The sequence below is a fragment of the Fundulus heteroclitus genome, chromosome 13 (assembly GCF_011125445.2).
Source record: "Fundulus heteroclitus isolate FHET01 chromosome 13, MU-UCD_Fhet_4.1, whole genome shotgun sequence".
NCBI classification, from domain to species: Eukaryota; Metazoa; Chordata; class Actinopteri; order Cyprinodontiformes; family Fundulidae; genus Fundulus; species Fundulus heteroclitus.
The window spans coordinates 28,280,924-28,305,189 of NC_046373.1; the positions used below are offsets into that span (position 1 = coordinate 28,280,924).

The window sequence follows — 24,266 nt, forward strand, 5'->3', positions numbered from 1 at the left end:
CAGACCACTAGTTCCTCATTTGCTCCATGCTTTACCTGCTTTCTGTGTGTTCTCTCATCTGGTTCTGGACCCATGCTGTATGTTTGTAACGATCACTAACTGAACTCTGCTGTGTATTTGAGCCTTTAATACACTGGATTATAACAAACAAGCGACATTCAGAAGTTAGAAGTTAAAAAAGAAAAAGAGAACCTGATTTACAGAACAAAGGGCAAAACTGGTAACCTCAGATTCAGGGTGGCTTTTGGCGTGGCTGTAGAAAAATGGAGCAGATATCTACGTTCTCGGCACAAAGTTGTTTCTGAAAGCTGGTTGGGTCCTACCAGGGTTCCCCCTTTTCCTGCCCATCTTTTTTGTGGTGTTCATAGAAGGTGAAGTCAAAGAGAGGATGTCGTCTGCTTTGGGAACCTCTGGGTAGCTTTTGGTAGATGTTTCTCTTGGCATCTTTAGAGAAGGTCCTCCTGCAGGCACTGGAGCAGTCCGCTGCTTATATCAGGCACCCAGGATGAGAGTCGGTTCCTGTAAGTCTGAGGCCATCAATCTCAAACCAGAAAAAACATGGATTACTCCAATCCAGCATTGTTGGGGGTCAGTCTTGGTAATAAATGTTCAAGATTATGAAATTAATTATTTTAAGCATTATTTCAAATTTTATTTATTAGCGAAGTGTAATAAATATACATGTGTTTTTTTTTGGAACTAAATTGATGAAATAAACTGATTATATTAATTAATTGACCTTTACCTGTGTAATACTTGACCTTGACCTTTAATCTTCAGCAACTAAGAATATCTGGCCTTTGTCAGTACTGTTGCATTGTTGGAGCTTGCATTTCTGCCGCTTCCTCTCCTGAAGAGCAGACTTTTGGCTGAAAGCACCGCCGGCTATTAGTTAGGCACAAGGAGTCCCACTGGTTTATTTCCAGTTCAGACTGTTGCTTTTCTCCACTCTCGGAGTGGTGATTTATCCTTCTGCCGTCATTCTGGCCCTGCTGTCCTCAGCGCAATTACTCTTCGCCAGCTCACTGGGAGCGCACCTTCCTGGAGAGATGCAGAAATACGTTCGGCAAATGATGAGAAGATGTCAGATGTGCTCTTTTCTCCCCTGGCAGCCCCATCCTTGTTCAAGTTAAATGTCTCATCATGCAACTCTTTTACTTTTGTCCTTGCTTGTCTAATGATCCACACATGTATATATATATATATATATATATATATATATATATATACATACATATATAGATAGATAGATAGATATATATATACAGTATATATACAGTATATATATATATATATATATATATATATACAGTATATATATATATATATATATATATATATATATATATATATATATATATATATATATATATATATATATATATATATTTCCGCTGGCAATAATTGTTTTTATGTGTTTCAATTGCATCCGTTTGTTTCTTCACAACACAGCAGTAAGAGACGACCTGTGATTAAACACATCCGCTTATATTTTGGTGATTACAGAAGGCACAATCCTCTCACATAAAAACAATCCCAGGCAGGTTTTAGTGAATCACATAATCCCTCATGATAACCTGAGCATGACAAAAACCCAACGCATCAATCGCAGCAGATTTTGATCGCTGATAAAAAGGCAAGGATTACAGTCCGTTGTTCCAAACGACGGATGCATTTGGAGGATTGTCCCATAGAACAAGGTGTGTGCACACACTGACTCACTGGTGATGTGTTCAATGTTCAGATTAAGCTGGCTCTCTGACATTTGCTGGCATTAATCAAACAAATGCAAAGCAAACCCGCGTGATCTCTTTTTAAATAGTCGGAAACTGAAAGAAGCACTTGGCAAATATCATTTTACCATGTCACCAAGTTATCAGTAAAACAAGTGTAATATTAAAGAAACTGTTGCAATTGGAGATTTAATGTTTGCTTATTTGATTCATTCAGAAATCCAGCCTGAAACGGTGTTCATACTTTTACTTTTCCTTCAAACATAGGTTTTTGCTCATACCTCTATTCATGTAAATGTTACATGCCATACATTTTCTCTTTGTTTTATTTTATGTGAATATATGCAAGTTTTCAACAGTATAACTGTTTAGATTAGATTCATGTATTTGAAGGAGTGGGTGGAAGTATACATGTATTTAATTCCACTCCTCCATGCATCACCGTTATCACACTTTACTGCTTTAAGTTATATAGCGCATGGATTAAACATTAGCATTCTACATTGTACATAAAATAAATATTTAGAAATGTGTCACTCTAATAAATATTGCAGTAGTCTTAACATTTAAAAGATACTCCTATATAGAGCTCATAAGTGAAATTTACACTACTCAGAAATATTAAAGGGGTATCTTGAAAACACATCAGGTCTCACTTGGAGAAAAAAAAAATCCTGCTGGACATCCGTACTGATACGACATGGGTAATGTGTTAGGAACAAAAGGATGCCATGTTATTTGATGAAAATGATCAACCCACAGAGGGCTTAATCCACAGTTACAGACAAAGGGAAACTGTAAACTGATGCAGCAGGCTAGTCAAATGTGGAGGCATGCTCCTTATGAAATGATGGATGGTGTTCTGGGGTATATCCTCCCAGATCCTTTCCAGGGCATCACTGAGCCCCTGGACAGTCTGGGATGCAACCTGGTGTTGGATGGCCCTAAACATAATGAGACGTTCTATTTGATTTAGGTCAGGGGAGCCCGGAGGTCAGTCAATGGTATCATCCTCCGGGAACCGCCTGCGTACTCCTGCCACATGGGGCCGGGCATTATCATGTACCAGGAGGGATCCAGGACCCACTGCTCCAGTGAAGGGTCTAATAGTGGGTCTAGGGATTTAATCTTGATATCTAATGGCGGTCAGGGTTCCATCGCATATCCTGCACAGGTCTGTACGTCCCTCTATGGAGCTGCGCTCCCACACCAACACTGACCGCTGGTGGTGGGTCAGTGTTGCAGGCGGCATTGTGTTTACTGTAGCTTCTTCAGACCCTATCATGTCTGTCACATAGCGTGACAGAGTGAACCTGCTTTAATAACTTGAAAAGAACGTGTCCCAGTGCTGAACCTCTCATTTCTGGTATTCTCTGGTAAATGTCAGTCAAGCTCCACAGTGATGAGCAGTGGGCATAAGGCCTACTAGAGGTTGTTTGGCCCTCAGGCCACCCTCATAAAGTATGGTTCTGATGATTTGGTCAGACATTCCTGTCAGTAGCCCACTGGAGGTCACTTTGTAAAGTTTTGGCAGTACTCGTCCTATTCCTCACTGGTCATGCGGATGAGTTAAGGACCCCTGATGGGTCTGCCCAGCTCTTCTAGAGTCACTGCCTGTCTTCTGCAGACTCCTCCATGCTCTTGAGACTTGTGCTGAGAGACAGGGCAAACTCTGTAAGGTCCAGGTATCACCTCATGCTACCAGTAAGGACACTTACTCTGGTCAGCAGTCAGAAAATGCCATTGGCCTCCACCCACTTAGTTGAAATTCTTCAACTTTTAGCATTTGTCTACCTACACAGAGCAGGAAACTTAAAACATAGCTGTTTGTTCCTGTCAGGGTATCAGTATCACAAAACAAAATACAAACATAGACACAATTGCTCTACAACACCGGAGAAAAAAGAAACAATGAAGAAAACTCCAAGGAAAGTAGTAGTACAAAAATCTATAAAGACAACCAGAGGTGGTGAACTGGACCTCTTGCTAAAATCTTGGGTTTCTTGACCCTGGTTACAGATCATACATTTAAGCTCATAACAACTCCTACAAAATAAAAGTATTTTATAGAAATCATTCTCATGCATGATTTCTATGTAGATACATTTTTCCAATTTGAAATATTGTTTTGCTCTGGTACATAAGATTGCCAAAAGCAGAACAACCCGTAACAGTTGTGTTGAGTGATAACAAGATGTGTTTTAATGCTGCTGCTGGAAATGAGCAATCTTCGATGTCTCCATTACATCTCTGAGCTTCAGCTGAACATGTCCTTTGGTTAATGCCTGCAACCTACCCTCAGCACATATAGGGCTCACACTTTTTCTGCAATAATGATCTACAACCAAGAATTTACCGTAGTCCTACAGAGTAATTGCAGCGTGGCCAGTCACCATGGGAGATGGCATCCATAGGGTCATTTCTGGCCTTTGGAATGATTTTGTGTGGCACCGACAGCAGTTGCAAGAACTGATTAATTTGGCCCTCCAGTAAATGGAGCTGAATAAGATGGACACTTTTTGTCATTTTTTTTAAGATAAGATTTTTCAATAACAAATTTATACCTTCTTATGGAAGATAAATTTAAACTGTCCGGTAACACACAGAGTTTTTTTATTCTTTGATTAGCCATGCTTTTTTCACTTCAATTTCTCTATCATAGTGACGTTATACTGGTGAGAAGAAAATAATTAAAGTACAAATTATTTCTTATAAAAAAAAGACCCCTGAGTACTTTCAGCTCGGCAATCTTTAGCGGTTTTTGGTAAAGTTTTGGACACCAGCGGGAACATATATCAACATGACGGAAATATTGAATTAGGCACTCCATTTGTAAGATCAGACATAATTAACTTCTGTAATTAATAAAGTAGGTTACTCACAGGATATCAGAGGAAGAGATTTCCAATATTAAAGTAAAGCAAAGTAATGAGGAAGTGTGCTACATTTGACTTCAAACCGAGAGCGCTGGGACATTTCTTCTCTTCAAAGTATTTTGTCTGTTTCTATTTTGGTGCCCTTAACAGAAAACCTACTGCAAACGGACTAAATATTTGCCTGTGTTCCCTTCGAATTCACAGTCTTTTCTATTTGTCTTTTCTTCCAAAAGTGCTTATTTATATTCCCTAGCTGACGCGCGGTTGACATGGGTTCTGCACTGTGATGCGGGGAGCAGCACGGCGTTGCTTTGTTCCCCATCAGAAAACAAGTTTTTCTGCTTGTTCGAGCATTTTTACCCATCGGCGAGTTCGCGGTTGGAAGTCGGCAGACTGAGATGTCTCCCCAAACATTCCCGGGCGCAACGTCCGACCCACAACTTGTCAGACGGACGGGATGGATGCACAAAAAAGTCGCCGCAGCGCTTGGGAGATGTCGACTGTGTGATCCGGCCCTGCAAATCATTGTTTGAGAGATTACACAGCTCAGCGATCAAGACTCTATCCAGGTGGAAATGATGGATGCATTGGACAGCGGTTAAGCTCAGCACATTTCCTGACACTCTCTGGCTGCCTTAGCGCTGCTGTCTCCTTTGATGATCGTTTGGTAAACTGGGATCCGTTTGGAGGAACGGCGCATTTTGTTTGCTGTAGTGATTTTTAAACAGATGTAATGCTTAACATGCGACTGAAACGCGTTTCTGCATACCCAAAGTGGAGCGGCGGTAGCAAGGTGTTCCCGCTGTAGTTCCATTTTTATGGTACCACAGTCACCTGACATGGGGTCATTACAACAGCTGAGAAAGGCTTGAGTTCAGAGAAAAAAACTGCATTATAGCATATCACTGAAGCTTCGCCTCTAAAATCCCTCAGCCAGGAACTGGCAGGAGTTTCCTACTAAGCTTTTGCTCTCTAAACAAAAGGTAGAAGAGATTTAGGTGAGCGGGCCAAACAAAACCAGCTGTTTTTGTTTTAAACCTCCACCTCACTAATTGATGACCTGGATAGAGCAGGAAGGCAGCTGTGTTGGAGAGGTGACCTGTGGGATTTCCTCCCCTTTTGTCTGCCTGACCATCTCCAGCTGCTGGTGAATTTCTGCTTAGCGGATGTGAAGGCAGACCGTAACACTACAGACATTTTCGAACTTTGCTGGCATGTTTCTTTTTCCAACCTGAGGTATAGCATCTTTGCAGATCAGAGCGATCTATCCAATCTAGCCGGTCACAAAAAAAAAAAAAACCTCAATAATTGTTGTGGTTGGATGCCAAACTGCAGCTGTACCAGAATCAGTTTAAAGTTAATTTGTTCTAGTAATTCAATTAAAACATTTTAACTTTTATGTTAGAAGAGTGATACATATTTGAAACATTTGTTGTTCTTGTTGTTATTTTCAATGTTTATGAACTACTCATCATGAAAACCCAAAAGGAGACCAGTTAAAAAGACGTATTCCTATTTTTGTTACACTAGTGCCTTTATTTATTTATTTTTTATTTTTTTTAAAAACTAGTGCCTTTATTTGAAAGTAGGCAGACAGGAAATGATATTGAGAGAGAGGGGAAAGACATGTGGCAAAGGACCGGGACTTGAACCCTGGCCAGCAACCTCGAGGACTAAGGCCTCCGTACATAAGTGTAGCACGCACTTCCACTGAGCCACCACCACAACCTAACAGAGGAATAATAAAAAAAAAATGGCCAACTGAAAGTATGTCTATTTCTAGTATATGCCCTCACTTTGCTCTTTGCATAAATTACTGTATCAATGTAGCATGGTAGTGAGGCAATCAGTTTGTGGATCTGCTGAGGGGTTCATGAAGTTTGAGTTACTGAAACAGCAGCCTTCATCTTGCCTAGCAGGAACAGTTATACCATGATCACAGCCATTTCTACCTTTGGCAATGTGGGCAGGTACCAGATTCTGATGGAAAATAAAATCATCATCTCAGTAAAGCTTCGTCAGCAGAAGTAAATATGAAATGCTCTAAAATTTCCTGCTAGACACCTGTCGATAGAAACTTCACGAGAGATCAATTTGGATTCTTTGCCTTTTCAATCTTCCTCCAGATGTGGGACGTTTGATTTCCAAAATGCATTACGTTGATTTTTGGACCAGTAAGCTGCAGCAGTCCAGTCCAGATCTTTCCTTCTTAGCCAAAGTAAGATGCTCCAGATTTCTCTGGTCAGGACTTACCACAATAAACGCCACAGTCTCCCCATGACTGTGGAGAACATAATATAACATTTCTGGGTAGAACGAATATTGGTTTCATGTATTCATTCTGAATATTCAAATTTTTTAAGAAACTGAATTTGGGCTTTTCATCAGTTGTAATCCATATCCAACAAACTTAACAGAAAAAAAAACAGTTGATGATTTATGGGATATATTTCTCTATAAGTTTATTTTCTTAATGTGTAACTCACCCACAAGAAAAAGCATAATTCTGGTGTGTGTTCAGGATGGGGGGGTAGCAGGATGCTAGTTTAGTTTGCCATATTTAATCGTTGAAAGTGAACAGAGTGACGTTGGTAGTTGCGCCACGGCTCGGTTTTTTGAACTGGATGATTTTTTACCCCCCCTCATCACTAGAGGTTGTGGGAGTCTTTGTGGAGCCCAGCGGACCAGAGTTATATCAGTTTGAGCTGCTGACTCAAGGCGCTGACTCGGTGAAGCCCGAAACCAGTGCTGCATAGGCAGTGGAGGACAGGATCGGTCCAGTTACATATTATCATATTTATTTCCTGCTTTGTAATCCAGGTGGGATCACCGATAGCTTTGCACATCAGGGTTCATTGGTAATGTGGACAGGAAGTATGGTTGCTCTGACAGCAGGCGGGTTTCAATACGAGGGAGTGGCTGTCTGCCTGTAACACGGGGAAGGTAGGAAGGCTCTCAAAGCAACCGCGGTGAAATTAGGAGCTACATACGTCAGTTTCTCCAAATGACATCACACAAACTTTTTAACCGATACCAATACGGATTCGAAATTCAATGCAGGACCATGTTTTAACCCAAGGAGGGCGCCACACTGACGATTTTAGTCATAAAAAGCAGGATTTTAACAATGATGCACTAATTTGTCAAAATAATGATCAGAACATATAGACAGTACCATAAGACAACCATGTTAACAGTTTACTGTCAAAAAAAAGTTGATTTGAAAGTCTGTTTTTGTGTTCGCCGCTTGTAAAAATGCATTATGGGCTGCACACCTTATTTTGTTGTTAAGATATAAAATGCAAACTGTTTTAATCTCAACGGCAGCTGAGCAGTTTAACAGCTTCCATCACAAAACTGTGTAGCAGTCTGGTGATTCAGCTTTTTACTGTTTGCCTTATGGCTGCAGCTCAAATTAATGGAGAGGACGTGAGGAGTCTCTGAGCCCCGCTCCTGCAGCACATTTCAAGGAGGTCCTGGACAGAAGGGTAGAGACGCTGCGGAGACCTTCTCAGATTCCCTCGCTGTCTTCTGCAGGGCTCCACGCATGACAAGCTTGTCAGCAGTGAAAAGTACAATTTCATCACCAACCATACATGGAAAATCGCTTCCACTGGTTCATTTGATGAGCTATTCAGTTGTGCATTTTGTAAGCTTTAATCTGATTGGGTCAAAATGGGAAAACCTTATGATTTTTTTTTCTTCAGGATACTTAATTATATGCAACTGAATACAGTAACTGTATAATTGTGTTAAATATTTTTAGAAAGGTCCGTCCGTCCGTCTTCTTCTGCTTATCCTGGGTCGGGTCGCGGGGGTAGCAGCTTCAGTAGGGAGGCCCAGACGTCCCTCTCCCCAGCCACTTGGGCCAGCTCCTCAGGAGGAATCCCAAGGCGTTCCCAAGCCAGCCGGGAGACATAGTCTCTCCAGCGTGTCCTGGGTCTTCCCCTGGGCCTCCTCCCGGTGGGACGTGCCAGGAACACCTCTCCAGGGAGGCGTCCAGGAGGCATCCTGACCAGATGCCCGAGCCACCTCAACTGGCTCCTCTCGACGTGGAGGAGCAGCGGCTCTACTCTGAGTCCTCCCCGGATGACTGTGCTCCTCACCCTATCTCTAAGGGAGAGCCCAGACACACTACGGAGAAAACTCATTTCAGCCGCTTGTATCCGTGATCTCGTTCTTTCGGCCACGACCCAAAGTTCGTGACCATAGATGAGGGTAGGAACGTAGATCGACCGGTAAATCGAGAGCTTCGCCTTTTGGCTCAGCTCTCTCTTCACCACAACGGACCGGTACAGCGCCCGCTTCACAGCAGACGCTGCACCAATCCGCCTGTCGATCTCCCGCTCCATCTTCCCCTCATTCGTGAACAAGACCCTAAGATACTTGAACTCCTCCACTAGGGGCAGCACATCCTCCCCAACCCGGAGAAGGCACTCTACCCTTTTCCGGTTCAAGACCATGGTCTCGGATTTGGAGGCACTGATTTTCATCCTGGCCGCTTCGCACTCGGCTGCGAACCGCTCCAGTGAGAGCTGTAGATCACGCCCTGATGAAGCCAATAAGACCACGTCATCTGCGAATAGCAGAGACGCAATCCTAAGGCCACCAAAACGGATCCCCTCAACACCTTGGCTGCGCCTAGAAATTCTGTCCATAAAAGTTATGAACAGAATCGGTGACAAAGGGCAACCTTGGCGGAGTCCAACTCTCACCGGAAACGAGTCCGACTTACTGCCGGCAATGCGGAGCAGACTCTGACACCGGTCGTACAGAGACCTGACAGCCCTTATTAAAGAGTCCGGTACTCCATACTCCTGGAGTACCCCCCACAGGACCCCCCGGGGTACACGGTCGAATGCCTTCTCCAGATCCACAAAGCACATGTAGACTGGTTGGGCAAACTCCCATGCCCCCTCCAGAATCCTGCTGAGGGTATAGAGCTGGTCCAGTGTTCCACGGCCAAGACGAAAACCACACCACATTTTTAGAAAGGTCTCACAGTATATTCATAGATATGACAGACTCACAATGATTGTGATCTGTTACCGTGGGGAACTCTCCAAAGTTTACCCAAACATCTTTTTACTTCAGGTAACAAGACAAAATGCTGACTCGGTACTACCTGAGACCAGCTGTAAACAATCTAAAAAGCTTTTACTTATCAAACCTGGGGAGAAAAATATCCCATTCACCGATAACAGAATCCTCAATGAACCGTTTGTGTACTGGCTAAAACCGAACCCAGCTCTCCAGCACTGTGTAAGACTTGTAAGTTTGTTACTGTCTGATCTCTGAAACATTTACGTTCTCTGGTACAAATTCAGTTTCCTCTTTTCACGGTCGTCAGAGGTTTTCAGGCACGGATTGGGTTTTTAAAAGCTGTATTTATTTGGTGGACAGCTACGTTTTCACATATGGAATAATTCATAATGAGCAGATGGCAACAAAGGAGGGCTTTTAACTGCTGTCAACAAGAAAATAACTGCAGGTTTCTACCTTTTGTCTAGCAAAGACGGTTCTTGTGCAGATTGTAATTGCTTGTGTTGTAAAGTCCCGTAGGCATAAATTATAGATTCCGCTAGGACACTTTAAAATGATAAGGCTTTTTAAAACTATTTTGAGTCAGTAAATTTAAGTGGGTAAGACCAAAACAGGTAAATTGCTGCCTGTACTTAATTATATCGTTGTAATGCAAGTTATTTTCTCCGTGGGGAGATTTGTCTTGGATGCTAGAGCTGCGCTCATACTCGCAGGCTCTATCACAGAACAAAGGAAGAAAGAAGGAAAGACGGTCTCCAGTCAGGTTCATATTCAGTGTGTTTTTAAGGTACTACGTCTCTGGGAACAGTGTCCCCTCACTCCTTGATGAGCTGTCTCCAAACACTTTTTTTTCTTTCCCTGTTTTCTGCTTCTCGGGTAGCAGCCAAGCTTCATTGTAAGAAAGAAAGACTGCTGGGAGTATAACGAGTTAAAAATGTTTCAGGTTTCCTATTTTCAGAACCTTGAAAAACTCTGCATACCCTTTTGATCTTTTTTTTTTCCCCTCCACATTTTGGCCCCATGTTCTTTAATCTGATTCCTTGAAAAAAAAAAAACTATTGCAAACAATGTTCTTCAGAAGTCCTCAAATAATAATACTAATGAATTGATAATAATATAATAAAAACATTAATAATTAAGATCTGTTCTGTGCCACAGCACGTACCATTCGCTGTTTATAGTAAGGCATGTTAGGGACCGTATTGACTCAAAGGGACTGAATAAAAACACAGGCCTCATTTTCCATGTTTGGATTTGTGAAAAAAATGTTTTAGAACCTGGCATTGTTTTCTTTTCATTTCTCGACCACTTGGCGGTCCATCACAAAAAATCCCAATAATCAACATACAAACGAAGTTCAATTACTTTTGCAGTCCGCTGTAATTACATAGAATCCCAACATTTCTACAGCTCAAAGTCAGTTTCAGTCTAATTCAGGGTAAGGAGTTGGGGGAAAGTGAATGAGCCATAAAGTACCTTTGTGCCGTCAAAGATTAGAACCGATGACAAGGTGACACTAAACCCTGAAACCCTCAGAAATCCCTCCTCACTGATCTTATCAAGACGCAAAACAGGACGAGCAGATGAAAAGTTTTCATTAGCGACAGTCGTTTTTTAGCCACATTTGACAGACAGAGGAAAAATCTTCTTCTTTTTATCTCAGACACACAGACTCTGACTGATCCCAGCTCTCTCTCTCTCTCTCTCTCTCTCTCTCTCTCTCCCCGTTGCAGTTTAACTTTGTCGGCAAACTCCTGGGGCCACGCGGGAACTCGTTAAAGAGACTACAAGAGGACACCCTCACAAAGATGTCGATTCTCGGAAAGGGATCCATGAGAGACAAAGAGAAGGTAACCCTGAAGTGTGATATTTCATTTCTGCTTTGACTCTTTCACCTGTACATTTCATTTCGTGCTCTGTTACCCACCTTTCAGCAAGGTTTGAAGGTGAGACGACTTTATGCTGTTAACTCGCTTTTGCTCAAGAGGCTTTCTTTTTCTGGAAAAAGACACGCACTTTCCAACAAAATTTGAGGTCAAAGGCTTTTACAAAAATATATATTTTTTAAATGAATCTATCAAACTCAATCCATGCCCGGCATCAGTGTACCGAAAATGGTCCTAATTAAGTCTTAATTAGAAACTCCAACAACTTTGATAAACTTCCTCTTAATCTTCCTTATCTTTAAAGTCCTGGCCGCTTTTCATTTCCACTCCATTATAACTTGAAAGAGACAGATCTCAAAGTGTCTTTCTTTTATCTCCTCGTCTCTGGTCACCTCCTCGCCTCAGATTTGGCTTGACTGACAGCTCTCGGGCTCGTGTTAGAGTTTTGCCAAAAAACTGTTGCGGCTTAAAAACACATTTCAGAAGTTTATGGTAATGAGAGTGATCCGGGGGAAACACCAAACACGGCTGACATCCTTCAAAGCCGGCGCTCCATCACAGTGAGCGACGCGCACGCAGTCGGCTCGGGTACACAAAAACAACACATTACCTTGACTGATGCTCTGTGTTTTTTTTCCCCCCGCGAATTCAGACTGAGAGAAAAGGGGGTTCTTCGTAACGACGCGAGCGTCTGCACGGGGGAGCAGAGATAGTCGCTTGAAAATTTCAAACACAAGCCAGTTAAGTGACTTCTATCCTCTGTGATCATGTCAGCACATAAAGACAAGATATAAATGGGGCTAACGGCGGATCTTCAGCTGCAAAATTGATTGCACTCCGGACGGTCTAACCGGGGGAAAAAAAAAAAATCGACTTCTCTTTGCTTGTCAGTATCTTCCCCCCCTCCTCCCTCCGTTTGTCAGGAGTGATTTGCTATCATACGGCGCATTCATTCTGATTACTCTGATCAATAGTCTGATAGCGGGACGTCTCTGGAGAACCGGCAGAAGAGATGTGTCACGACGATCCATGGGCCCGCCATGTCCGAGCTTTGCAGCCGCAGGATTTATGAGTGACACGTGTGTGTGGGGCGGCTCTCTCCCCCCGCCCCCCACCCTGTGCAGTCGGCTGTTTTAGGTAAGCTGAGTGATGCCCGTGCTTTGTGTTCGGCTAGTTTACTCACCTTCTGTTTTGCACCTTCGCAGCGTGTGCCCTTGTAGCTTTCAGCTCGTACCATTTCCAGCCGAGGTTATGAAAGTGGGCCACTGCAGTGCAAAAAAGAAGGACCCAAAGGCTTTTAAAGTACAAGGCCGTCTGAAAGTGCAGAATTTCCAAGTGAGACACTGTTGCTTCTAAGGGCTCGTGGCTTATAGACTGTATTTATGAATTCTTCCAGCTCGCTTCTATTCTTGTTATTGACTGGCTGAAAAGAAGCTAATTGACAGTTTTCACCCCGCGGATGCCATTAGGAGGAAGTATAATTGCAGTCTGACTCCTTTAAAGGTACAGCGCCGCATTGTTCTGTGCAGTCCCTCGTGTGCTGTTGTATGGCGGAGACAATGCTCAATATAATTGCACAAATATTTACTGCTGTGAGACCTTGTTCATGCGCCGGCGCAACGAGGTTGAAGGGGCTCTGAGCTGTCGTAGACAAAGTCTCCCCGCCGGGTTGTGGCAGCTTGGTAGCGCTGCCGCTTTCAGAGCAGGATGATATAATGGCTGCTCGTTAGAAACATGATTAACTCATCCATTTTCCTCCTTGGGACCTGCACTCCCTCTTTAATTTACCGGAAAGATAAAACAATTTCATTTCTTTTGTTTCATTTGTGGTGAGTCCTGCGTCAGGTTTAATTTGTGAGCCGCTTCTGTGGAGAACTACCTCCCCGCGTTAGGGAGAGCTGTCCCAGAAATCCGAAGGCGTCATGCTGTGCACAGTTTGGTGTCAAATGGAACACATTCAGTTTATGGTTGGACAACTCATGGGATATTCAGGGTTAAAATCAAAAACAACAGGATGTTGTTTTTTTTCTGAATAATGCTTGGTAGAAAAATTGGTTTGGGCTGGTATGAGGTTTTCAAAGTGTGAGAACCTCATGTAAACCCTGCGGTTTCACAGTATTGACATAGACACTTTCAATGAAAAATGTATAACATGACCTATTTGTATTAAAAAAAAGCATTTCCCCTGCATCTAACATAACACACACACGATTACAGTTTTTCTTTTAATCTTTTATAGACTTTAATAAAAATCTTGGATAAACACACGCCTCATTTAGAGGTAATTTTCTTGTTCATTGTTTTGTAGAATAATATACATATTGGTGTTGAGCTTTCCAGGCAGCATCCAGCACATTGCATTAAAAACAACTTTAAAAGAATGACACGATGAACACATGAAAGCGTAACTTTTGAAAATCTTGGTATAGCTTGATTTCAGAAACCAACTCATACCTGAAGCCTTGTGGACAATGAATGCATGTGTTATTACTGTGTAATTCTACTTCATGTGACCTCATCATCTTTACTAGTATTCATTACCAACGCACTTGCACCATTCTCGATGTGCACTCGTCCACCAATTAATGTGTCCCGTGTCAAGCCAGGTTGATATGCACTTTGCAAATATTTCATCGTGGAAGCATCTTTAAAAAAAACGGTGGTCGTGATTTTTCATTGATGGTCTGCAGTCGGTTTGTGTGACAGCCACACTGACAGCTGACTGAACTCTCTCACAACCAGAGACAACTTACAACAAATGTCAAGCAGTGTCAAAGATTTCGAGAGGAAGATCCTGGGACGACTACTTTTGACAGACCTCTCTTCTTTTCCTCCTCCTCCTCTTTGCCGAGTTGGACTCCAATAACAAGCACACTAGCGTCCATAACCTACTGTCCGACAAGTCGTGCAACCTAGCATCTTCCATCATGCAGTGTGATTAGAGTTGTAGTGTGCTGACACAGTGTGGCATGTCCTGCTTAGTTTTTGCACCTTCGCAGCATGTCCTGCTCAGTTTTAGGTATGCTAGCCTTCAGACCAGAAATGAGGGCCTGTTTCATTTCCATGCAAGTTAAAAAGCAGTCTGATTGCTTTTTTGTCTATCTTGTTGTTTCTCTGCTCTGTCTTCTCTAACCCCCAGTCAGTCGAGACAGATGACCGTTCATACTGAGCCCGGTTCTGCCGGAGGTTTTTCCTTCCCGTTAATGGGGAGTTTTTCTTTCCACTGTCGCTTCATGCTTGCTCAGTATGAGGGATTGCTGCAAAGCCATGGACAATGCAGACGGCTCTCCCTGTAGCTTTACACTCCTTCAGGAGGAGTGAATGCTGATTGTCAAGACTTGATGCAATCATCTAGGTTCCCTTAGATACTAAATTATTTTGACTAATCTGTATAATCTGATTGAATCTGATTTTGCAAAGTGCCTTTAGATGACATGCTTCCTGAATTGGTGCTATATAAATAAAATTGAATTGAATTGTTAGCACAGGGTCAGAGAGCGTCATGTACAGAGGACTCAGTCCTTGACATGGGTCGAGGCCACACCTGTGAACCTTTGCCACATGTTTTTCCTGCTGTCAAACCCATTATCTGTCAGCCTACTTTCAAAAAAGCCCACTGGTGCCGTAAAAAAAAAACAGTCCCTAGATGTCCAAACTGTGGCTGTGGATTTGTGCTTTTCAAGGAAGGAAGAATTCAAGGAAGAATGATACAAATTATGCCCCCAACTCATGTTCTTGACTTTTTGTCTTTAAATAGGGAAAATTGATTGCTGACAAATTCAAATTTGACAATAAAAATTGTTTGGTACAACACAAAGTATTTCTCTTTTGATCTCCGAGCTTTTTGCATTCTCTTTGAGTTTATAGAAAAACAATGACATCTACTGAGTGACCTTTTACTCAATAACAGACTTTGGCTTACCCACATCTAGTTTTAATTCATTTTTAAACATGGCTAAATACAGCAAGGGTTTTTAAAGAAGGAGTGACTGAAATCCTGTTTTTGTTGCTGCAGATAAGCCCAAAAGAATTTGGAAGAATTAAAATAATTATTTTATTTACAGCAAATGTAAAAAAAAAAAAAGACATTTTTAAGTTTTTTTCCCACAAAAAAATAAAATAAATAAAAATCGGAGTACTTTATTTAATATTTCATGCACCGTTTATTGTTGAGCAGGTAAAAACATGCACAATCTGATTTGTTGTAGTATCTTTTTTTTGGCCCGTGAGCACTCTTGGCCCACGTGACAAAAGGTTTGAACCCAACTGCACCACATGAGTTACAAGCAGCATGTGGCTCACCTTGTGCATAATGATTTGGGGTGTTACGTCTGCTATTGTGTCCATGTAAAATGCACTTTGTTTACAAAAAGTTCTTGAGGCTGTGCTTTTATGGTAAGTTAATTCTGTGTCACTGTAGAGTAGATTTGCTTTTTTTTGCTGTTATCACACGTCACTCTCTCTCTCAACTCGTCAAAGGTTGACGCTTGGTCAACGCCTGGTACCCCCGTCGCGTCACTATCTAGCACGACGAGGGAATCCTTCCTCATTCAGTGACGCGCAGGGTGCATGAGAGGTTGTGGCATCAACTCTCAAATATTTTACATGAACTGCAAAACTAACACTCCTTTACCCTAACCCCAAAACCGAAAGAAATACCAGTATACATGTTATCATACACTACTAAAGCTACCAAAAATAACTTTGTAGGCTAAAAGTTTCATCGCAGGTCACATGCCTGTGAAGTGACACAATGTCTGAAACCTATCATACTCTTTATGCATCAATATATGATGAGCGACTTGAACAAGCCTCAATATTGGACGAGTTGGGAGTGAGAATGCATTGGATCATGTATGTTTTTCCACAGTTTTGTTCAAAATCTAAATAATTGCACTTAAATAATGCACCGACGCTGTCTTATTACTTGATGCCTGTTTCTCTTTTCCTGTTACCTTAAGTGTCAGATTTGACAATCTTAGTTTCATTGATCAGATTTCATGGGATTTAAAGTTTCAGTTCATGTTTAATTAAATTTGTGATTGTCAAAACGTTTACCAAGTTTGCTATGATTCATTGATTTTAGGAAATAATCAGTTGTTATGTAAATGACTGCAGTTGCCAGTATTGTTCATTTTTCTGTATTTTCTGTGCGATCTGGAACAATTTTGTTAGTGCAAAATTATTTCTTAGGCCTTTTACACGTTTCTTAATCTTTGTTATACTTTCTAGAGTAATGTAAAAGGGAAGTAGATAGTTTGGACTGGCCGATTCAGCGGAAGAAATTAGTTAAATTAGTTCTTTCAGTTTTCTGTTTCTTTAATTAATGGTCAGAGTCAGACTTTTAGGGCGACATGCAATTTTAAAGGTCTGCTACACATTGTGTTTAACCTAATGGTAAAATCTCTTTTAGTCTGACCAGAGCAGGTTCTTTCACATGTTTGATATGTCATCTATGTGGGCTGGTCTATCTTCAGCAGTTAAGGCAGGCTACAAGTCTATCAAAACAAACAAGGAATTTGAGTATGCGTAGCAATGCAGACAAACTTTGCCAGGGCCGACTAAAAAAAAAACAACAAAAAAATCATAGTGATTAATCTCCAGATATTTAAAACACAAGTGCTGTTTCGAGACTGTTTTTTACTGCTCAACCTTAAACAACTTGGACAAGTACAATATGTTTGCAATGAATGCATCCTCTATCATCAGCAGGGAAATAAAAATAACTATCATTTAATTTCTGTCAAATCCTTGAAGCGTAACATTATTCTTTTTCTCAAAGCTCCGACTACAGGAGCTGTGCAGTGCATCCGCAGCCCTCTGATGCCCTGTTTCCAGGGTGAACAGCTTTTCATAAGCAGATTTACAGAAAAAAAAAAGTAAACAGAAGAAAGATGCTGCCAGTAGATAAGGAAAATAGACAGCTGTAATCCCCTGCCATAGGCTGCTTAGCTCTGGACACTGGATCATGGATCACTCTTATCAGAACTGAGAGAGCCCACAGCATGTGGAAAATCTTCTTACAGAATAATGTGAATAATAATATTGGCACATTTGTTTCATACCAAATATTGCTCTGTATTGATCACTGGTCCACATGTTCACACAATATAGGCGACGCATTGAATGAAAGAAGAGACCTTAAATTCTTCAGTTTTCCTCATATGTGTTATATTTTCTAGTTGAAAGAACTTGATAAAGATTCCTTTTCATATATTTGTTCATGCAAATGCAGCGTAGATTATATAAAAAAAACATAAAAGGGAAGATATGAGACAGATTTTTGAGCAGTTGTCTCTTTCCAGCACCGCGCTCACACTCCCTGTTCAACACCAGCATGCACGGCTATAGCGCCGAGGAGCCCTGTGTTCGTAAAGCACAGATTTATGGGGGGAATTAACATATCATTAACATACCACCGGCTCTCTGAAAAGAAGGTTATTTATAATTAGTTGACATCAGAGATACGGGTTAGCGTGCTGGTGGTTGGGGAGGGGAGGAAGGGAACTTTCTGCCACCGGAAAGGCCCAAGAGAAGACATTTTCCTTTTTTTTTTTTGTTAAAAATGGAGAAAGTGGGACACGGAACCTGTTTCTTTTGTGTGATGTGGTGAAAGGCATATGGGGCTTTTTTGCTGTCCTATTTCTCACCATCAACAACACAACAAAGAATTGTGTCTGGTGAACATGTGGAACCTGTGAAGACCCTCCATGTTGCAGCCTAAATACATGTCAAAAGCATCAAGTCTGAACGTTGTTTAGTTCAGTAAAAATCATACATTGCATACACAGCTCCTGTTATGGATAATACCACTGCATAATAAAACAAAGCCAAAATACTCATACCCTTAGAAGATTTTTACATGATGTCATGTCACAAACATCGTACAGCATGATGACGCCACCCTCATGGTTAGGGTGTTCAGGGTGATGGTAGTTTGCAGTTTTAATTTTCTGCCACACATAGTGTTCTGTGGCTTCTACATACATGGCTTTTTTTTTTCAACAATAGTGTTCTTCCTGCGACTCTTCTGAAAATTAGTTTTAATGGCTGTCTAATCATAATGTTGTCTACTTATTCTCCTACCTCTATTTAACGGTATCAGAATAAAGTGGGATGAACGCGTCACACTGCATACCACACGTTAAGCCAACAAATATAGTCAGATTTCAATTTTTTCAAGCATTTGAATACTAGATAAGCTTTGTTTTGCACATCATAATTATACACTACTCATCGTTGGTCTACCAATCCATCTATCCATTTTCTGACTTGCTTATCCCTCATGGGGTTGCTAAGGGTGCTAGTGACTATCTCCGGGCATTCAATGGACAGGTCGCCAGTTGGTCGCAGGGCAACACAGAGACAGACAGGACAAACAACCATTCACACCTAAGAACATTTTAGAGAAGCCAATTAACAGTTAACAGTCATGTTTTTGGACTGTGGGAGGAAGCCACAGTACCTGGAGAGAACCCACGCATGCACAGGGAGAACATGCAGACTCCATGCAGAAAGAGCCAGACCCACTGCACCACTGTGCAGCCCCTGGTCTATAAATTCAAATCAAAATAAAATACATTGATGTTTGTGGTGGTATTGTGACAAAATGTAAAAAAAAATAATAATAAAAAAACCAAGTTCAAGTGGCATAAACACATTTTGAGGTCACATTATACAACCACAAACTTAGTTTGGTAATCAATAAATAATATCTTAGCCAAGGTATTGACTGTTTGAACAAAAGGTTAGATGCATTTCATTCAAGCTGTCCGAGGAAACAAAACAAAATAGCAACTCTTTTTTTCCACGTTAATGATTTTTTTAAATGACTACCCACTTAAAGCGGATTTTTTTTTTTTTTTTGGGGGGGGGGGGTACAAATCAATATTGCAGCCTAGTACATTTAAATCAGTACATTCCTTTCCTCACAGAGCAACTTAATTTATTCTAATGAAGTTCGAGCGATTCCACAGACAGATGGGCCGAAACGCAACAAGCAGAGCAGATATTTTAGTGAAGGGAATGCAAGCACGAAATTTACCTCGTCGCCACTATTTGTTGTGAGCAGAGGCGGCTTTGTGACGACGAAAGCAATCAGTTAAACATGACAGAAGCAATTGAAAAGCTGTTAAGGACCGCCTGTTTGCAGAAGTTTGAAACAGTACACATGAGTATTTTGGTTTTCATTCTTGTAACTCTGCACCACAAACCCAGCAAGCCTCAATGCAGAAAACTCTCTATATTGAGAAACATTTCTGAGTGACGCACTGTGCATACTCTTTGTTGAGCTGTCAAACTGGTTTTTATAAATTATCGATATTATGTATCTTCAGGAAGAAGAGCTACGGCAGAGCGGCGAGGCCAAATATCACCATCTGAACGAAGACCTACACGTCCTCATCGAGGTGTTTGCTCCACCAGCTGAGGCCTACGCCAGAATGGGTCACGCTCTGGAGGAGATCAAGAAGTTTCTCATACCAGTATGTTCCCCTTACTATATCCATAACGCAAACACACACTCGTCTACACACACTCTTTTTTTCCCCCCATTCTCTCCACAATTTCCTTTTGGCTCTAATTAAATATATTGCAGTTAGTTAAGAGTAAAACAAAACAGTGTAACTTAACTCAGTCAGTTCTTGTGTGTGTGTGTGTGTATGTGTGTGTGTGTGTGTGTACTTGTTTACAGACATTATGGGGACCTAGACCCCTACATGAACTTATGGAGGCTCTCTTAAACATGGTGGTCAAATTCCAATCCTGATGGTTGCAAAGTGGCTTTTAAGTTTGGGTGTAATAAGATTTGATAGTTCAAGAGGTCAGTGTGTTAAAGTAAAGCCATACTTCTCTTCAAGGATAAGTTTGTCTCAGGGATAGCTATCTAGCAGCTGTCAGCGAGTGACTTTGTCTCACGAAAATAAGACAAGAAAGGGCAAATAAAATTTCATAACACATTTCAGCAACAAGACAATTCAAAGTGCTCTACTTGATGAGAACATAGGAAAGTAAGACACAAAAAAAGCACATTGCGGTGGCATAATAAAGAAAAGTAAAGAAAAGTTGGATTACAGACTTTAATGATTTCTCAGTTAATAGTTTATACAGAGCAATCAAAGGCAACTCTAAAATAATTGGGGTTCTAACTTTGATTTAAAAGAACGCATGATTTCAAACTTTTTCCAGTCTTCTGGGAGTTTGAGCAGATTGGTGGAGCATAAAAACTAAAACCTGATTCTCCACGTTTGGCTCTGAATTCTGGGGATGCAGCATAGACTTGAACCAGAAGACTTGAGTGGTCTGGAACGTAGGCGCGATATTTTTTTTTTTGTTTGTTTGTTTTCAAAAACTGTTGTCTCGTAAGCTGGATCTACTGTCATATCGCCAATCTTTTGGTTTCACAGTCTGCTTGTTGTTTGATGTTATTTTGCCGTTCTGTTAGTAAGTTAGTTACAGTTAGCATAAGGCGCAAAGGAATACACTGTGTCACTTGAGAGTCCCTGTGAGGGCATAAGTGTGCATCAGGAAAGATAATCACTGCAGTGCAGCAAGACTATAGAAGAAAGCAACAGGGAATCTCTTTGGCTGTGACAGCCGCTCTTTAGCAGCCGCCTCAGACTGGAACTTATTTACTCTTCCTCTATATATTATGGATGATTTCTCTAATGCTGAGAGCTATAATGATTTACATTTAATTGTTTTTGTATCTGGCAGACCTCTCCTACAACCTGTCCTGTGTTGCTGGCTCTCACTGTTCTAAAAAAAAAATCCTTTTCATCAAAAAAACTGATAAATGACAACTGTATTAGTTATTTTGTGATTAAAGACCTGTTTTCCTATTAATTAATGTGCTCCAATTTAGAGGGGAAAAACAACAATGCGAAAAGATAAAGCTAAATGGGGGTCCCAAGGTTTTATCAGCGGGAGATCTGAATGTTTTGCTGCTTCAGGAACAGCAGTCACGGCACTACTGTAAAGTACATTAATTAGATATTCCCAGAGCTATAGCCCTGGAGATAAAGGATGTAATTTAATACAGTGTAATTGAAAGCGAGTCTGTTGCCGTCATTGTGTGCATGTGTTTATGTGCGACTCGCTGTGTGTGCAGGATTACAATGATGAGATCAGACAGGCCCAGCTGCAGGAGCTCACATACCTGAACGGCGGCTCCGAGGATGCCAAGGTGCCATCGGTCAGGGGCAAGTCAGCCGCCCGTGGCAGGGGGACACCTGTTCCGGGGCCTCCAAGGTAACATCCTCCAAATGTGCATCTGGATGCATGTTTTCCTGGCTGGAAAATCTGTTTTATTTACAATTAAGGAGCTACTAGGAAATGTAAGTAGACAGGGTCAGAGCCACATTTTTGGACTGGATGAAACGGGTCACAATCCCTGTATTGTTGGCAAAATGACATTACAAATTATCTAAATTAATCAGCGTATACTAAGCCACAGTGTATGTTATATATTAGTGGAACAAGGTAAACCTGAAACACACAAATTAATAGGAGCAACCTCAAAAGAACAATGAAAGTTAGTCAGCTTATATACTGAGGGAGGAGTGGAGGATGACATTGGGTCCAGGTGTGCTGACATTAGGCCCTCGCTGATCGGGGGAAAGTGGAGCAGTTGGGAGAGGAAAGTGCTGAGCAGCAGAACGGAGGGAATGAGACTAATTTCTAGTTTTTCACCTCCAGTTTTCAAGATACACTGCCCATAATGTTTTAGATGTTTCTCTGCTTTAACACACCTGATTCAAATGGCTGTAGTTTAACAAAAGTCCTGTTAATCAGCCTTCAATTGAAATTTAGGTGTGCTGAACTCAACAACTAAAACCTGCAAACAGGCAGTGTGCCTTAAAGATCAGGATTGAAAAACACTGGAGTAATAAACACATACTGAACTAAACTAGACAATAAAGAAACTACAAACCTCAGGGAGTAGACTGATACTGACTTAATAGAATAAACTACAATACAGAGCGAACAGAACACAATAAATCAGTAAGAAAATAAACAAAGGAATGAACAAAATTTGTAAAACCTTTCAGACACTAAACAACACAAAGACATGAACTAAATACTGCAAGACCATAGTAACAATCATAAATAACTAAGAAATTATCAAAACAAAAGCAAAAAAAAAAACAAAAAACAAACACGCCATGACCAAAGCAATACTGAGCGATTCATTTTGTCAGTTTATATGAGAACAAAGTGTATCATAAGTCCCTCAATAGTAAAGAGCATCCTAAATAAAATCAGACAAAGGGTTCTTTGTTTAGTGCGATGTTGGAAGCTGTTTTGCATGTATTACAAAAATGAATGACACAGCTTCCTCTGAAAACAGAAAAATAAGCAGTGGTGTTTAAAACGGTGCTGACGGTGTGCAGACTTCAGCAGGATTTGCAGAAAGAGAGGTAGCCAGCATGGATGATTGGCACACGTTTAACACAATGGCATCACTGCTGATATTTAAAACTGGATAATGAAACCCTTTTGCATTGCTCCCACTTTAATAAATGTATTCACTTTTTAAAAATACATTCTGGCAAAGAATACTGTTCTGAACAAACCGCAGTTTCCATTAATGTGGGAAAACTCCTAACAAGCTGCATATGAGCCTGTCAATATAATTTTCAGGTCCTTGCTGTGCTCATATTTTTATAACACTGTAGACATGATATGTACAGATATGTACTGCTGATAAGCTTTTTTGTAATTTTTACACTTCAAGAAAACAAGACACTTTCGTATGCACTTACAACAGAACTACTCAATAGTTCTTTTTGCACGTAGAGAGCAGATCTGCAAATATTGTATAGGATTATTGCAAAAATAGCATTGCTTATTGCTAAGGTTTAATAATCCCTGTAGTGTTTCCTAACCAGGTGAGTTCATATTGAGGAACTTAAACCTGTCCACTGCCTCTTATAGACAGTTGCTTATGTGAAAGGGTTTGTGCTCATAACTTCCAGAGTGTATTTATCATTTCATTCTTCTCTGTCCACATTGACGTTTGACTCCTTCCATATACATTGATTCTTCATTTCCATGAGTTATTTCCATAAGTTCTATTACTGCAAATCTAATATCTAGGCATTCCTCATGGGCAGCACTGTCATTATGTGGTTATTTTCTGGGTACTCTGGCTTTTTCCCACACTCTAAAAGCACACATGTTAATTTAATATGTTTTTCTATATTGCCCTAGGATAGAGTGTGTGTGCATGGTAGTTTGCCCTGTATGCCTGTGATGTGTTACTCTGTGATGGAATAGCAACATTAAGGTATACACACCTCTTAGCAACTCACATCTGAAGGTAAAAAGCAGCCCCTCCTTGCCTGTTCCCCTCAATCCTGATATTGCAGGTGGATGGCTGGCTGGATGGATGGATGGATGGATGGATGGATGGATGGATGGATGGATAGGCATGTAAGTTGTATTAAGTACAGTGGATTTGCACACAATCTTGAGGGGCCGCAGTTCTCAACATGATAAGAGTCTGAGAACATTTATGCATGGCAGACTGACTGTGATCTGGCAGCCATAAAGTTTAGAAATCCGATAAAATGGCAGGGTTCAGGTCCAGTAGGAGATGGTAAGAAATGGTAAATGGCTTGTACTTGTATAGCGCTTTATCAAGTCCAATGACCCCAAAGCACTTCACAGTACAATCAGTCATTCACACATATTCACACCCTGACGGTGGTGAGCTACGTTGGTACCCA

At 41.1% G+C, this 24,266-nt stretch overlaps 1 protein-coding gene across 3 annotated transcripts in view; it reads left to right on the forward strand.

Annotated features, from left to right (window-relative positions):
• The window catches only part of khdrbs3 (KH domain containing, RNA binding, signal transduction associated 3), a 183,472-nt gene that overhangs the window by 100,013 nt on the left and 59,193 nt on the right, over positions 1–24,266 (forward strand). For all 3 annotated transcript variants that reach the window (XR_002427163.2, XR_004932312.1, XM_012853716.3), the window contains exons 3-5: positions 11,386–11,502; positions 19,875–20,021; positions 21,647–21,786. Coding sequence is in view for 1 of the 3 variants with exons in the window: in XM_012853716.3 (XP_012709170.1) it covers positions 11,386–11,502; positions 19,875–20,021; positions 21,647–21,786 (404 nt within the window). In the remaining 2 variants the exon portion in view is untranslated. The remainder of the gene's footprint in view (positions 1–11,385; positions 11,503–19,874; positions 20,022–21,646; positions 21,787–24,266) is intronic.